The 17,490-nt window shown below is 40.9% G+C and overlaps 1 protein-coding gene across 3 annotated transcripts in view; it reads left to right on the top strand.

Annotated features, from left to right (window-relative positions):
* The window catches only part of ULK1 (unc-51 like autophagy activating kinase 1), a 92,358-nt gene that overhangs the window by 41,267 nt on the left and 33,601 nt on the right, over positions 1–17,490 (top strand). For all 3 annotated transcript variants that reach the window (XM_073676092.1, XM_073676093.1, XM_073676091.1), the window contains exons 6-8: positions 4,462–4,635; positions 5,647–5,720; positions 7,972–8,073. In XM_073676092.1, the coding sequence (XP_073532193.1) occupies positions 4,462–4,635; positions 5,647–5,720; positions 7,972–8,073 (350 nt within the window). The remainder of the gene's footprint in view (positions 1–4,461; positions 4,636–5,646; positions 5,721–7,971; positions 8,074–17,490) is intronic.

Raw genomic sequence — 17,490 nt, 5'->3', positions numbered from 1 at the left:
ACAGAATATGTGCATAGCAATCTGGGCTGTGGAGTCGGAGTCGGAGCCCATTTTGGTGGAGTCGGAGTCGGTATAAAATGGATCGACTCCGACTCCTAAAATATATAATAAATTGGGTACAGTAGTTCAGTGCAGTTTGTGGGGAATATTTTTTCAGAAGAATTTGTGAAAGTTATGAAATGTCCTATAAATGTCTGTCCTATTCCTGATCTAAGGGTCTAGACTTTTAGCTGAGATGAATCTGTGCTACAGTAAATTTATCACTTACACATGAGCCTTGTATGAGGGAGTCGGTGTCATGGAAATTTCGGAGTCGGAAGTTTGGCTTACTGACTCCACAGCCCTGATAGCAATACCGTTTTGACATTGCTGTGCATTATGTTTGTTGTATGGGGCGCTTTTGCGGTGCTTTTTCAGGGGGATACTGGGCGGAATCCAGCTGTAAATGCCATCGTGTGCAGAATTTTGCCTGAAAAAGACGTCGTGTGCACACATCCTTGGCAGGTTTTTCAAGAGTTTTTGTTTAGGATTTTAGGAGTATCTAGCTCTAAAAATGAAAAATAAACCTCCTTAAACTCTGTGCCCGAACCCTTATGATATAAATACTTGTACGGCTAGAGAGAAATGATCACATTATGGAATCCTAATGCTATTGACTACAATACATAAAGGAAGCACTGTCCGTATTCAGCGGGTTGCATGTATAGGAGCTGCTAACATGTTTATAGAATCCCAATAATAAAAAGCTCTCCATTATTTATCCATGTTCCATATTTCCCCTAAAGCCCATATTAAGCCGCGCACTTTCCCACGCTTGCTGGGACTTTTAACCTTCCATTTCCTGTGTTGCTCTCGAGTGCTGTTACAACATAGACTATATTTTCATAAGCGTTTAATAACCTCCAGCCTTTAGATGACGGAGCTTTTTTCAGGCTACTGCGGGCCGTGTAGAGCTGGCGAGCGGCTCGGGGAGCAGAGCCGTGTTTGATGTGCTGTATGTGGAAAGTCCTCTTTTATCTCAGGTCGGATTGTGTCCCGTGAATGTCTTATTCCTTTGTGTTGTGTGCGTACTGAACAGCGTGTGCCTGTACACCATGAGAGATGGACACCATTGTTTATTTTCTCAAGAATAAAATGAACAGATTTTACTAAATATCCATAAAAAGAGATGTAGGGGCGCATTTACACTATACGACCTGCGGCTGTAAACCAACCGGCTACATGTTTGCCAATAGGCGGTTGTTTAATAGCAGTAGTCAGGCTAATCGCACACAGAATGATCAGTAATAGATCGTTTTGTGCTCATAGACTTTCATTGTTCTCGGCAGCACATGTCCTGACTACATAGGATGATGTGCTGCCGAGAATGATTTTTATCCAAGCTTTAGGCCTCCTTCACACGTCAGTGTTTATATGCCAAAACCAGGAGTGGATCTTACTGAGCATCTATAATTGAAAGATTGATACCTGTTCTGTGTTTTGGAGACACTCCTGGTTTTGTGGTGTGAATGAGGCCTTACTCCTGGCTGTTTACCTAAAACCCAATTTTGCTTCATTAAAGGGATTGTCAGGGTCTTGAGCTGGGCATTACCCTTTGTCAGAGACTTACAGTACATATTGATATTGATGGGGGTCTGACACCCATTAATTAGCTGATATTCACCCCGGCAGTATCATACCCCCACAAATCTCGTATTGATGGAAGTCCCTGATAACCCCTTTAAGTGCTCAGCAATATTAGACCTATTATTCAGTTATTATAACATGTCACATTAGGGACATACAGAACAAAAAAAACTGTGGCAATTAAAAAATATATTTATTATGTGTAATATATTCACCATTTGTTTTTGTTTTTTTCCGTTTCTTTTATTCATTAGCTGATGATAGCATTTTAGAATATTATACTACACATGAGTATACAGTATTTCCTATACTAGATGATGCTGCTCTCGCCATCATTCTTTTGCACGTTTATGGAATATCATATGAGCATTCAGCTTTCTCCATAAACCTCCTCTCTATTTTGGTGGCAGTGGATATTCATGCTTGACTATAAACGACCACAGTAGTATCAATTCTAGGCGACAGTGTATGTACAGTCATATGAAAAAGTTTGGGCACCCCTATTAATCTTAAGCTTAATGTTTTATAAAAATTGGTGTTTTTGCAACAGCTATTTCAGCTTGATATATGTAATAACTGTTGGACACAGTAATGTTTCTGCCTTGAAATGAGGTTTATTGTACTAACAGAAAATGTGCAATCTGCATTCAAACAAAATTTGACAGGTGCATAAGTATGGGCACCCTTATCATTTTCTTGTTTTAAATACTCCTACCTACTTTTTACTGACTTGCTAAAGCACTTTTTTTTGGTTTTGTAACCTCATTAAGCTTTGAACTTCATAGCCAGGTGTATGCAATCATGAGAAAAGCTACTTAAAGTGGCCACTTTGCAAGTTGTTCTCCTGTTTGAATTTCCTCTGTAGAGTGGCATCATGGGCTCCTCAAAAAAAACTGTCAAATGATCTGAAAACAAAGATTATTCAACATAGTTGTTCAGGGGAAGGATACAAAAAGCTGGCTCAGAGATTTAACCTGTCAGTTTCCACTGTGAGAAACATAGTAAGGAAATGGAAGAACACAGTGACAGTTCTTGTTAAAGCCAGAAGTGGCAGGCCAAGAAAAACATCAGAAAGGCAGAGAAGAAGAATGGTGAGATCAGTCAAGGACAATCCTCAGACCACCTCCAGAGAGCTGCAGCATCAACTTGCTGCAGATGGTGTCACTGTGCATCGGTCAACTATACAACGCACTTTGAACAAGGAGAAGCTGTATGGGAGAGTGATGCGAAAGAAGCCGTTTCTGCAAGCATGCCACAAACAGAGTCCGCTGAGGTATGCAAAAGCACATTTGGAGAAGCCAATTTCTTTTTGGAAAAAGGTCCTGTGGACAGATGAAACCAAGACTGAGTTTTTTTGTCATACAAAAAGGCGTTATGCATGGTGGCAAAAAAAACAGCACTCCAAGAAAAACACTTGCTACCCACAGTAAAATTTGGTGGAGGTTCCATCATGCTTTGGGGTTGTGTGGTCAATGCTAGCACTGGGAATCTTGTTAAAGTTGAGGGACGCATGGATTCCACTCAGTATCAGCAGATTCTTGACAATAGTGTTCAAGAATCAGTGATAAAGTTGAAGTTACGCAGTGGATGGATCTTTCAGCAAGACAATGATCCAAAACACCGCTCCAAATCTATTCAGGCATTTATGCAGAGGAACAATTGCAATGTTCTGGAATGGCCATCCCAGTCCCCAGACCTGAATATCATTGAACATCTGTGGGATCATTTGAAGAGGCTGTCCATGCTCGGCGACCATCAAACTTAACTGAACTGGAATTGTTTTGTAAAGAGGAATGGTCAAAAATACCTTCATCTAGGATCCAGGAACTCATTAAAAGCTACAGGAAGCGACTAGAGGCTGTTATTTTTGCAAAAGGAGGATCTACTAAATATTAATGTCACTTTTCTGGTGAGGTGCCCATACTTATGCACCTGTCAAATTTTGTTTGAATGCAGATTGCACATTTTCTGTTAGTACAATAAACCTCATTTCAAGGCAGAATCATTACTGTGTCCAACAGTTATTACATATATCAAACTGAAATAGCTGTTGCAAAAACACCAATTTTTATAAAACATTAAGCTTAAGATTAATAGGGGTGCCCAAACTTTTTCATATGACTGTATATGTGTGTGTGTGTGTATATATATATATATATATATATATATATATATATATATATATATATATATATATATATATATATATATATATATATATATATATATATATATATATATATATATGCAAATTGCCTCTTCAGAGATGAAGCGGACTTGAACTCTATAGCGCCACCTATTGGAGGCAGCAATCCTACAAGTCACTTTCGACCCTTTAACGAGTCATGCAATATGACTTGGGATAATAGCCAAATCAGAATCTCATTCTGCAGACACGGTGTTTCGGGCTATTGCCCCTCGTCAGTGCAAAGTATGAGAACTGATTTGGCTAGGTGAAAAACTCTGGACTGAGGTCTAAGGGGTAACGTTTCTCCTTGTATATATACACACACATATGTATATGTGTATATATAATATATATATATATATATATATATATATATAATATATTAGTGTGTGTGTGTGTATGTATATATATATATATATATATATATATATATATATATATATATATATATATATATATATATATATGTACATGTACACTGTATGAAATAAATGTGTTCAAACCATTAACAGAAACTGCAAGAGATGTGTTCACGTGACGGATAGGTTTGTAGTCAGTTGAGCATAATATTGATCTTGCTGTAAGGAGTCATCAGAGATGTAGCGTGTGACGGTACGTGACCCTCACTCTCTCTTTCTATCTTCTAGCGATGCGGACCCTCAGCGAAGACACCATCCGACTATTCCTGCAGCAGATTGCTGGAGCAATGAAGATGTTGCACAGTAAAGGCATTATTCACCGCGATCTGAAGCCTCAGAACATCCTCCTGTCCTGCACAGGTGGCCGCAGGTCCAACCCCAACAATATCCGCATTAAGATAGGTGAGATATATGTGGATCCCCCCATATGTATATATACAACGTGTAGAGCAATGCTGCCCCATATTACAGAGATCACACATGTACCTGTACAATATTTGTAGTTTGTATCTGGTGCCGGATGGAGTGCGCAGGTGCCACTATGGTCGTTTTCCTTAGTAACTGGTGACCATCTTAGGTCGTCTTCCTATTATTAATGGTCAGTGTAGCATAAATCCCTAGCTCAGTAGGAGCCTCACTCCTTTTATCCTGGCTTTGTTTCTGCTCCCTTTCCTGGCGCCTTGTATACAAGTACTTTATCTAGTTATTTATAGTTACAGTACCGTAGTCTTATTTTTCTTGCTTGTTTAGTGATTGTTTTAAGTCGTCTTGCAAGATTCCCCACCCATAGTCTCTTTTATGTGAGGCAAGTGTTTTTTCCAAGATATTGCATTTAGGCGGGCAGATTCACCCCGTAAATAAGCGCCAATCAACTGTACACAGAGTGATACAAACTGGATAAGGGCAGAACGATGGTGATTTTTATGCCAGCATAAACCATCCAATCAGCTGACAAACAAGGATTTTGCTCATTCATCGGCTGATTTATGCAGTATAAGGAACCACCGTTATTATAAATGATCCATGTAAATGGATCTTAACTTCTACTGTTCTACTTTTAGTCCCTTGTATTTAGTTTCCTATACTCCTCCATGAAAGCAAACTAAACCTGATAACTGGAGTGTAGTTGTTCTGTAGTGATAATCTCCTGCTGGTAAAACACTGATTATATTGAAGCAGCAAAACAGAGAAAGTGACATATCACTGTAATCAGGCTTTCTTCCACTACATCATGGTGCTCTCAGATTACATAGCAAAATCCTGGTGACAGATTCCCTTAAAGGTCAATTTTATTGTTGGGGATTCTTCCCGAAAGTAGCTAATTTTTCAATGTAAGGTCTAAGCAAAATGTGTGCAGGGTAAATGGGGAGCGAGAAATAGGTTTGTAACCATTTTGATTTTTCCCTTTCACAGCTGATTTTGGATTTGCAAGGTATCTGCAGAACAACATGATGGCAGCAACTTTGTGTGGATCCCCCATGTATATGGTAATCAATATCTTCCTAGCTCTACTGTCCATGAAGTCCTATAGACCTTTAGTTAGGACTATAACGGCCCATTATGCTTTCTCTGGACTGTTGTCTGCAAAATAATGTCCTCCAAAATTTACAATTATTGTTTTGATATGTCAAAAAAAGGTCCCCAAAGCTAAATCTGGTCTCCACATGTGCGACATGGAAAAAAGAAATGCTTCAGCACAGTAATCTGTTAGGATGAAGCCCCCAAAACAAAGCAGATTAATGTTTATGGGTTTGATATGTTCTAAATATAATTCCTCGCATATAAGTTCAGTAAACTAAGTACTTAGTAGACACTTTCATTCCGTGGTGCCTTCCCACAGATTCACAGGGCCTAACTTGCTGTTTCTCCTAATATAATGATGGTTTATTAAAGCCCTTTCCTGTGCATTGTTAACCTCTTCAAGCGTATAGGCTGTTGGTAGTTTTACGTGTCAGAGTAGTTCCACAACCACATTCTGCACGTTGGGGACATTGTTAGCAGAATCTATTTAATTTATTTCTTTTCTTTACCAATTATTTCCACTAAAGGAAACTTGTCACACGATTCATGCTGCCAAAACCAAACCATCTCAGAGAAAGCGCCACCAAGAAGTTGTGTCTAGTAAAGATGAGCTAATCGAATTGCAGTACCATCGTCCAGAGGCCACATCAGCATTTCATTGCCTCCGGATGGGAGCCCTGCACACCGCCTCCTACCTGCCGGCATCCCCAGCGTCTCTTCTTGTAGGCCGTGTGATGTCATTTTGTGGCATGATATAAGCATGATGTCAGCCTAGACCTTCTAATCAGAAGAGGTGCCTGGGATGTAGGCAGTTCTCCCTTCCGGCAGCCATGTACCACTGATGTGGCCGCTGGGCCAGAGAACTGCAGATCGATTGACTCATCCCTAGTGATTAGTTGAAGAGCTATGTCCTGCAGCTACGTCCGTTCTCAGCTAGACTGACAGGTTCCCCTTTGTACACTCACATAGAGAGATCTGTCAGTCTAGCTAGGTGGTTGGGGAGAAGGCCGCTTGTCTGTGCTCAGGCAGCGTCAATCATGTGACAGGTTCTCGTTAAGCACAGTTTCTAAATTGTCCTTTTCTTGTTCAGCAAATTTATCTACCAACATTTATGCAATTGCAGCTTCTACAGGGGTTGCATCCAGTGCTTGATTGTGGAAGAGGAGGCAGCATTGCAGCACAACTAGGGCAAGACTTGTTTTTGGAAAACTAGTAGAATAAAAATTTATGTAAGACGAGCCCGTGAATTTAGACAGGACAACCATCTTCTGCAAATGGAGGCCCCCAGATTGTCTCTTGACAGCAAATTTTGGAGAGAGGGTTTGGGCAGTTGACAAGTCTATTGGGGTTAGTGACGGTCCTGCTGAGTGGCCAAGGCTGGTCAGTGTGCCAGTCAAAGAGCCGGCTCGGTGGCTGATGGGTGCTCATGATTGAATTTTCCAGAGTACCTACATTGATTGCCAATTATTGTATTAGTACTCCCCTGGGGCGTTATTGAAGGATTGATTTTCTGTGTTCTGATCCTGGCTGTGCTTCTGATGTGTAATTTCAGGAATATTGGTTGTCTTTGTTTCTATTTTTTAGGGAGTGATCTCTAATAAACTGTAGCTTGCCTATTTTATGTTTTTCCTTCTTTCTGCACTCAGTGTGAGAGATGGATTAGAGTAATGCAGCTTTCACCTTCTTTCCCTGACTACTTTAGGGAAGGGTGTTAACCACATCTGCCAACAAGGTTGTGCCTCCTGACTGCTTGCTGCTAAGTAGACAGCTGGCAACCCCAGAAGTGATGGGAACTCATGTATCCCAGCCGTTCTCATTGTCAGTCAGGCCCTGCTCCCTATTCAGCCGGACAGACGGCTGGGCCGCCAGTTTGATGTTATTTATACCTAGTGATTTACTGCCTCTGCCTAAACATCTACACAGGCAGAATATGAATCCTAAACAGATATCTTACGAAGGGTCCGGTTCATGGAAAGAATTCAGAATTCCGGCATGTGTGTTTCCTCCGTCCTCGGCATCATTTAGTTTTCCTAAACACATACTTGTAGGTCTGTTAGGCATACACATAATACAGCCGCCTGGGCCACGCAGTTGGTGTTGGCTCTCGGGGCCAGATGTGTACATTGTATGCTTGGGGGGGTGCTAGTTAAGGTTAACACATTGTAAAAGAGCTACAGACTATAGATCCATGGTGTCTTTGTTTGTGTGTCCTGCCAGGCACCGGAGGTTATCATGTCTCAGCACTATGATGCCAAAGCTGATCTGTGGAGCATTGGCACGATCATCTACCAGTGCCTGACTGGCAAGGCTCCATTCCAGGTAAGTGTCATCTCAGATCTACCACAGAATTAGTGACCGTGAACTGAATTTGCTCCTGATGATTTACATTAATTGCCTTCATGGTACGATACAGTTATGGGCCCTATATGGCCAATTGTTCATCATACTGCACTCTATTATGTGTCTGTGACATGTTGCTCACTGACTTGGAGGTGGAAGTGGGGTCCTCTTACCTCTTAGGCCCCCCTCCGGCTGCACAGGCGGCAGCAATGGTATGTCTGCTTTTCCCCCCAGTCTGGATTATAGTTCTCATTCAGCTACACCGGTATTCTTCACATTACGACCTTTGAAAGCTATTAACCTTTTGTTAACCCTGATTAAATGAGCTCAGACCTTCATCAAGCTCATAGACAGGGTAACAAAAGCCTCATATGTCAGCACCTTTTAGTAGTTGACATCTCTGAGAGAAACTGACACCTGTCTGTGTAATGAGAACCAGCCGCTGTCTCGTGTTCTCATCAGAACTGCCATAAGCACCAGCAGGAGAACATGGACAATTCTGAGAGAAACACCAGCTCCATGAAATGTCTCTAGATAGGCCTACAAAAAGACATTGATATATTAGACCATGGTGGCTCAGGGATGGGTTCATTTACCTTGATTAGGTTCCATGCTGCTCACACCTGTATACTTGTCAGAGTTCTCTGCATGTGGATTGTGCACTTCATTGTGGCCTACAGGATTGATTACTCGGTAGGAAGTTGCCACTTTAGAAACAGTGGTTTATGAAAAGCTTGGTTAAAATGATGTCTTTAGTTGGTTTGGTGGTATGCTTCATATAAGTTGGCATTATAACTGGGCATCAAATTGATTGAACACTAACACTATCTCCATTGTACTTTATCCCAAACATCCCACATGTTACTTTTAAGCTGATGTACCTGGAGCTTTCTTTTTAAAAATTTAGGCTGCCGATTTGCAGGCTCCCCTGCTGTCATTTAAGTTGGCTGTTCTACTTCTCAGACCACCCGGCGCTCAGAGTACAGCGGTAATCCAAGACGCTCTATGCAAGTAGCTGACCAGCTTTTCTTCAGACGCCAGTTGTCCGCATTAATAAGCATATTTGACTTCATCTAACTTTGACACCAATAAGTAGAATTTGTGCAAATGAATTCTCAGGACCCGATCCTTCAGGAGCCCTGAGAACTGCCTCTTATCTGATGGCATCCGCGGCTCTTCCATTGATTAGATGGCCTAGTGTGACATCACGTGTGTCACGCCACAACAATGACATTCCGCTGAGCAGTCAAATCAAAAGAAGAGCCAGGGATGCCGTCAGGTAAGAGTTGGTTCACAGGGCTCCCGTCCTGCGGCCATAGGTTACTGTTGTGACCGATGGACCAAGTCATGGAAACCGATTTGCTACAACTGTACCAATAAGACAATGAGGCCAAGAATCTAGTAATGTAAGATGAGCTATTGGTTGCTAACAGTCAGTAGCTCTCTGTATTTACCCCTACATGGAATTGTTAGCATTTTATATCTACCCCTACATGGCCATGGTAGCACTCTATATCTACATTTCCATGTCATTGGTACCACTCTATATCTACATTTCCATGTCATTGGTAGCACTCTATATCTACCCCTACATGGCCTTGTTAGCGCTCTATATCTACCCCTACATGGCATTGGTAGCACTCTATATCTAAATTTCCATGTCATTGGTAGCACTCTATATCTACCCCTACATGGCATTGGTAGCACTCTATATCTACCCCTACATGGCATTGGTAGCAAACTATATCTACATTTCCATGTCATTGGTAGCACTCTATATCGTCCCCTACATGTCATTGGTAGCACTCTATATCTACATTTCCATATCATTGGTAGCACTCTATATCTTCCCCTACATGGCATTGGAAGCACTCTATATCGTCCCCTACATGGCATTGGTAGTACTCTATATCGTCCCCTACATGGCATTGGTAGTGCTCTATATCTACATTTCCATGTCATTGGTAGCACTCTAGATCTTCCCCTACATGTCATTGGTAGCACTCTAGATCTACCCGTACATGTCATTGGTAGCACTCTACATCTACCCCTACATGTCATTGGCAGCACTCTACATCTACCTCTACATGGCATTGGTAGCACTCTACATCTACCCCTACATGGCATTGGTAGCACTCTATATCTACATTTCCATGTCATTAGTAGCACTCTACATCTTCCCCTACATGTCATTGGTAGCACTCTACATCTACCCCTACATGTCATTATTAGCACTCTATATCTACCCCTACATGTCATTGTTAGCACTCTATATCTACCCCTACATGTCATTGTTAGCACTCTATATCTACCCCTACATGGCATTGGTAGCACTCTATATCTTCCCCTACATGTCATTGGTAGCACTCTATATCTTCCCCTACATGTCATTGGTAGCACTCTACATCTACCCCTACATGTCATTGGTAGCACTCTACATCTACCCCTACATGTCATTTGTAGCACTCTATATCTTCCCCTACATGTCATTGTTAGCACTCTATATCTTCCCCTACATGTCATTGGTAGCACTCTACATCTACCCCTACATGTCATTGGTAGCACTCTATATCTACCCCTACATGTCATTGGTAGCACTCTACATCTACCCCTACATGTCATTGGTAGCACTCTACATCTACCCCTACATGTCATTGGTAGCACTCTACATCTACCCCTACATGTCATTGGTAGCACTCTATATCTTCCCCTACATGTCATTGTTAGCACTCTATATCTTCCCCTACATGTCATTGGTAGCACTCTACATCTACCCCTACATGTCATTGGTAGCACTCTGTATCTACCCCTACATGTCATTGGTAGCACTCTACATCTACCCCTACATGTCATTGGTAGCACTCTACATCTACCCCTACATGTCATTGGTAGCACTCTACATCTACCCCTACATGTTATTGGTAGCACTCTACATCTACCCCTACATGTCATTGGTAGCACTCTACATCTACCCCTACATGTCATTGGTAGCACTCTACATCTACCCCTACTTGGCCTTGTTAGCGCTCTACAGATATTGCACTCTATAGATATGGCATTTGTAGATTGCAGAGTTTAGTGTGACGGGGCCCTTAAGCTTATGGCTCCCTGAAGAAGTTGTAGGCTGTGCAGACAGGAAATGGAGAAGGTTTTCCAATTCTGTGTGTTTATGAAAGATATGATTGTTGGTGGTCTATTCATCCAGTAAAATGCTAACTGCATAGACAAATATGAAACAATTGAAGTATTAATTTATTTAAAACGTGTTATAAAGCTGGCTCCAGTCATAGTCTCAGCCCCAGACATAAACCAGAACAGTGTTAAGCATGCCTGTACCGTTGTCTGTCAGAGGTGCAGTAAAATATCCTGTATCGAATAAATGAGAGAGCCGTGAGTGGACCCCCCCCCCCCATTACTGACAGACCCCTTTTTTCAGATGGATGCAAGTCCCAGTGGTGGATTAGGTGGACATTTGTGGCATATGCTGTATGCTTGTTTCTATCCAAGACATTTACAGCCTAGGGGTATGTGCTCATGACGTCATTTCCAGACGGGCCGACCCACCGTGTTTACCAGGAGTGAGATGCTACAGGAAACGTTGGCTTTTTTTTCCCTGGATCTTCTTTTTGGCTTTTTTGGGGGAGTCGGCTCATGGGCGCTTTTTTTTTCATTATTAACTGCCAGCGTTCTTTGGGGGGGGTTTTTTGTGTTTTTCCGCCATTTATGTGGCGCCTTTTTTATTAGCATTTTTCAGTCTTTTTTTATTTAATCCATTTACCATTGAACAACCCACTAGCAGTTTTTCAAGTAAAAGTGCTGGCAAAACGCTCAAAAAGATGCACTGGCGTCTTCCAGACGTCCTTTGACCCTTCCCATTGACTTCTATTAGAAAGAATAGAGTGCCTTCAGAGCGAAAAGCGCCCGCAGAGTTGTCGGCTCTTTTTTTTTTTACCGCTTGGTGTTTTTGAAAAATTGAAGAGGTTAAAAGATGCTCAAAGCCTGAACATTCGCACCGCAAGTCGTTTTTACATAGAAATGCATATGTTCATTCTATTGAGAATTTAGGTAGCACTTTTTCAGGCGGTTTTCAGAGCGAAATCCCCCTGAAAAAGACATTTTGTGCAAATACCTTAAGGGTCTTAAATTTGAAAGAAGTGCTCTTTTCTTGTTATGTGGATGGGTGTGTTGTTTAGGAGGGTAGTAATATATATATTTTTCTTTAGGGTATTTTTAGTCCATCATCTGGCCTTGAAGTTATATATTACAAATCCCCAAATAATGCAGTGATCCGAGTACTTCTTGTACGCGGTAGGCAAATCCTAAGTAAAAATAGCATGTGTCCGTGTTATGCTAGCCCTCAGAGATCAACACGGCAAGGTTAATTGATTGTTGCTCACGTATTTATAGATCATTGACTCATGAGGATTAATAAGGAGAGAATTCACCATGTACAATGGCTGTGCCCTCTGCTGGAGATACAGCCCCATTGGTCACTGGTATAAATGCACGTCAGCATGGATCTCCAGGAACAGAACCTCAGGCTTGTTTTCATCTGTTCTGAAGGACAGGCAGAGTTTATGAAAAGTCTACTCTGCTGAGGTCTCTGCACTCATCGCATCACCGGGGTCTTTCTAACATGTATATTCTGCTTCTATTCACTGAGTTTACAAAACAACTCACGTAAATCCCCCGTTCTTCACTTTTTTTTTGGCCTACAAGTGGCTGATGCAACTTTTTCAATCTATTACCCCTAGCCTCTCATGTAGATAATTGACAAATTTTGGATGTAATGGTATGATTCATCAGTTACACAATGATTTCCTGGAAAGGTCGCAAAGTCTGTTCCATAAAATAAAGTGTAAGCTCTTTAGCACATTAAATAAAGCAGTACATAAAAACACCCAGCAGATATCCTTCATCCCATGACGCTGTGACTTATCCTTTTCTTTTGTTTGTTCATCTTTTTTTTTTCTTTTACAACACCCATGATCAGAATTTAAAGGGGACCTGTTTTTTTGTTTTATTATTTTATTCACATCCACCATATAGTTTTAGAGATATTGGCCTTTTTATGGGGCCGTTGCGCACAGGATTCTCTGGGGCGTGAGTTTGGGCTGCTCGGAATAATTTAGAAGATTATCTCAGCATAGTAGTTTATTTTCTACGGATTACCATGTGTGATGGTTTCGAGGAATCTGATGAAAAAGGTTTCGACCAAGTGCTTGGAATACTTTGTTATGGGATACGTGTTTTTCTAACTAAAAATGATATTTAGATTCAAAAAGAAATGGTGGTAGAAAAGGGAACGCTCTATAACACACTTCACTTGAAGTGTCATCAAGAAACCATATACACAACTTTGAAATATAGGGGCTTTTTCGCTATACAGTAAGTTACTATACCAGCAGGAATGTGAGACCTTGACCCGGGCCCCACATGTTTCCTGAAGTGCAGCTCACAGGCAAAACTCTGTTAACGCTTTCAGTAACTCGGAAACCTAATTCCTGTTTACGTCTAGGCCGCCCTCGGCATCTGACTTTCGAAGAAATCCCTTCTCCAAGCCCGGTATAAAGTTAGCATTGTTTGGCCGATTTTAAAGAATTCACAGATGGGTCTAGACCCATACTTTATAGGGACATTTCAAAGTACCAAAATAATATTCCTGTTAATAAAAAAAACAGAAGACATTTATATTTGGCAAGATTCTTGAGCTTTTCACTGAAAAAAAACTGATTTACTAGAAAAAGTAGTACTACTTCTTAGTTCTTATATGATCTCGATGGTCAAATGTGGGCCAGGTCATGTGTGTCAGAGAATTTATTGAAAAGTATATGTCAAAGTAGTTTGTGAAATTGGTAGAACTTGGCAATATAAGAATTAAATATAATTTATTGGTAATTAGCATTTGAATCAATACACAAATGAGGCTGAAGTGCTTTCGCATGTAGAAGCACTTCCCAAGCCTCTGTCACTCTGACTCTATTCCCTGTCTTCTCCTCCTTGAGTGACCGCAACTTTGCTGTGTGACTTCAAGCAGAGGAGATGAATGGAGAATAGAGCTGGAGTGACAGAGGTTTGTGAAGTGCTTCCACACATGGAAATCTCGTCATCCTCATTTGCATGTCCATTCATATGCTGATTTCTCAGTAACAGAGGAATGGACTGTACAGGTAAAGGTATTGCTGGAATTGTCTCTGATAGAGATACATGCACATATACATAGTGGGTGAAATCTTGCTGACAGAGTCTCTTTTAGATGACTTATCAAATAGTTGTCAAGCACATTCTGTTCTAACATCCATGGTCAGTCATGGTTTCCATGCTAATATTAAGATTCTAATCTTTGTCAGACCATGATTCTATTCTTAGAATATAATACTTCTCTCCTATTTTTATGTAATAGATGGGCACAATTGCATTGATTACTTGCAGTGAATATACAAATTCTACACACCCTTGTTATAGTCCCAGGTTTTTGTCATGAGAAGAACCATTTTCCAACTTTTATTACCTTTAATGTCACCCATAATCTGAACAAATCCATTGAGAATGGTTGCATAAGTGTGAATACCCTCATTTAATTGGAGATGTGGTTGTGGCATTCACATTTAAACTCATGTTAAATAGTAGTCAGTACACAGCTGCCATCATTTAAGGGATTCTGGATTAACTCCATATAAAGTTTAGCTGCTCTAGTAGGATTTTCCTGACATTTTCTTACTTGCATTATATAGGAAAAGCCATGGTCCGTAAACAGCTTACAGCACAGCAAAGGGATCTCATTGTTGAAAGATATCATTCAGGAGAAGGGCACAGAATAATTTCCATGGAACTAGAAATACCTTGGAACACTGTGAAAAAGAGGTTTAAATTTGGCACAACGGTGGCTTTACCAAGAACTGGACATCTTTCAAAAATTGATTAAAAGAAAAAATTACTTTGGGAGGCTGCCAAGTGGCCTGCAGCAACTTTAAAGGAGCTGCAGGAATTCCTGGCAAGCACTTTTTGTGTACTACATGTGACAAGCTCCCAAATTCTTTGCATGTCTGGCTTGTGAGATTGGGTGGTAAGACTGGAGCCTTTTCTTACAAGGAAAAACATCCAAGCCCAGCTATGTTTTGCCAAAATTTACATCAAATCTGTCAAAAGCATGTGGGAAAATGTGTTATGGTCTAATGAGACCATGGTTGAACTTTTTAGTCATAATTCCAAAAGGTATGTTTGGCACAAATGCCAACACTGTGCACCACGATAAGTGCAGCATGGTGGAGGCAGCATTATGCTATGGGGCTTTTTTTGGCAGCTGGAATTTGTGTTGAGGGAATTATGAAGAGTTTCAAGTATCAGTCAGTTTTGCAACAAAACCTTCAGGCCTCTGCTAAAAAGCTGAAGATGAAGAGTAATTTCATCTTTCAGCACAACAGTGACCCTAAGCATACCTCCAAATCAACAAAAGAATGGCTTCGCCAGAAGATCAAAGTTTAAGAATGACCCAGCCGGAGCCCAGACCTGCATCCAATTGAAAATCTGTAGGTGATCTGAAGAGGGCGCTGTAAACAGGAGATACCCTCACAAACTGACAGATTTGGAGCACAGCTTCAAGGAAGAGTGGGCAAAGACTGTTAACTCTAGATGTGCCATGCTGATAGACTCCTACCCAAAAAGACTGACTGCTGTCATATAGTCAAAGGGTACTTCAACGTATTAGTTTAAGGGTGTGCATATTTATGCAACCACATTATTTTAGTTCTTCATTTTTCTTTTTCGACCTGAAAAATATTTCAGTTTATTATTTAATTCAGTTGTACAAATTATGGGTGATATTAAAGGTGGAAGAAGTTCTGAAATAATTCTTCTTGGTATGACTTTTTATACATGACAAAAGGGTGTGAAGACTTTTATATCCAGCCTATGTGAAATGAGCACAACTTAGGGATCAACACATTTAGTCTATTTAATGTATTCTTCACAACTTGCTGGTATTTCCATTTTCCCTTTCTCTTTATAAATGTAAGAAGCAAAATTCAGGCTGTATTATATATGAGAAAATGTCCAGGGGCCCACAATATTAATAAAGAGGTATCCAATCTTCATGTCTAGTCGTATGGGAATGATCTAGAGTCCTTTCTAGATGAATGCCATTCCAGCTCTGAGATTTGTCAGTTGTTACCTGATCACAGCTCTATAATAATGTGACATGTCACGGATTTAAGATTTTACTTGACGTCCAGTCAATATCTGCTGAGATCTTTAAATCAGAAGCCATGAACGTGTGTGGAAAAAAAGAAGGGGGCTAAATCAGTCAGGAAAAAGAAATGTTACCTGTTACATGGTTTCTACTTTGTACATTAGATACATGTAAGCCAGACAGGCAGACTTTGGATTGTTTATGTATATGGGTTTCCCTCGATTCTCTCCCAGATGTTGAGAGAAAAAAAGTATCAGCTTGTTGAATTTCAGTAAGTAAGATCCGTTCTTCCAGCGTGAGAAAAGCCACTATGTATTAGATAAATCTGCTTTGTTTTTGATACATCCTGGTATTTGGCTTTGACAATATTTTATTGATACATTAATGTGTGGTTACATGCATGTTACCTGCGCAATTTTTACCTGCGGATTTTCCTTGTTCAATGCAATTCTATTTCTGAAAATCTGCACATGTGGGGCCCATTATACTTTATGGAGGACGATGTGGGGCCCATTATTCTGTATGGAGGACTATGTGGGGCCAATTATACTGTATGGAGGACTATGTGGGGCCCATTATTCTGTATGGAGGACTATGTGGGGCCCATTATACTGTATGGAGGACGATGTGGGGCTATTATACTGTATGGAGGACGATGTGGGGCCATTATACTGTATGGAGGACTATGTGGGGCCCATTATTCTGTATGGAGGACTATGTAGGGCCCATTATACTTTATGGAGGACTATGTAGGGCCCATTATACTTTATGGAGGACGATGTGGGGCCATTATACTGTATGGAGGACGATGTGGGGCCATTATACTGTATGGAGGACTATGTGGGGCCCATTATTCTGTATGGAGGACTATGTAGGGCCCATTATACTTTATGGAGGACGATGTGGGGCCCATTATTCTGTATGGAGGACTATGTGGGGCCCATTATTCTGTATGGAGGACTATGTGGGGCCCATTATTCTGTATGGAGGACTATGTGGGGCCCATTATTCTGTATGGAGGACTATGTGGGGCCCATTATTCTGTATGGAGGACTATGTGGGACCCATTATTCTGTATGGAGGGCTATGTGGGGCCCATTATTCTGTATGGAGGACTATGTGGGGCCCATTATTCTTTATGGAGGACTATGTGGGACCCATTATTCTGTATGGAGGGCTATGTGGGGCCCATTATTCTGTATGGAGGA

Source organism: Phyllobates terribilis, unplaced genomic scaffold, assembly GCF_046119375.1.
Source record: "Phyllobates terribilis strain yellow unplaced genomic scaffold, ASM4611937v1 Scaffold_1__5_contigs__length_1240528914, whole genome shotgun sequence".
In the NCBI taxonomy this organism is placed as follows: Eukaryota; Metazoa; Chordata; class Amphibia; order Anura; family Dendrobatidae; genus Phyllobates; species Phyllobates terribilis.
This window is presented reverse-complemented; position numbering and strand designations above follow the sequence as displayed.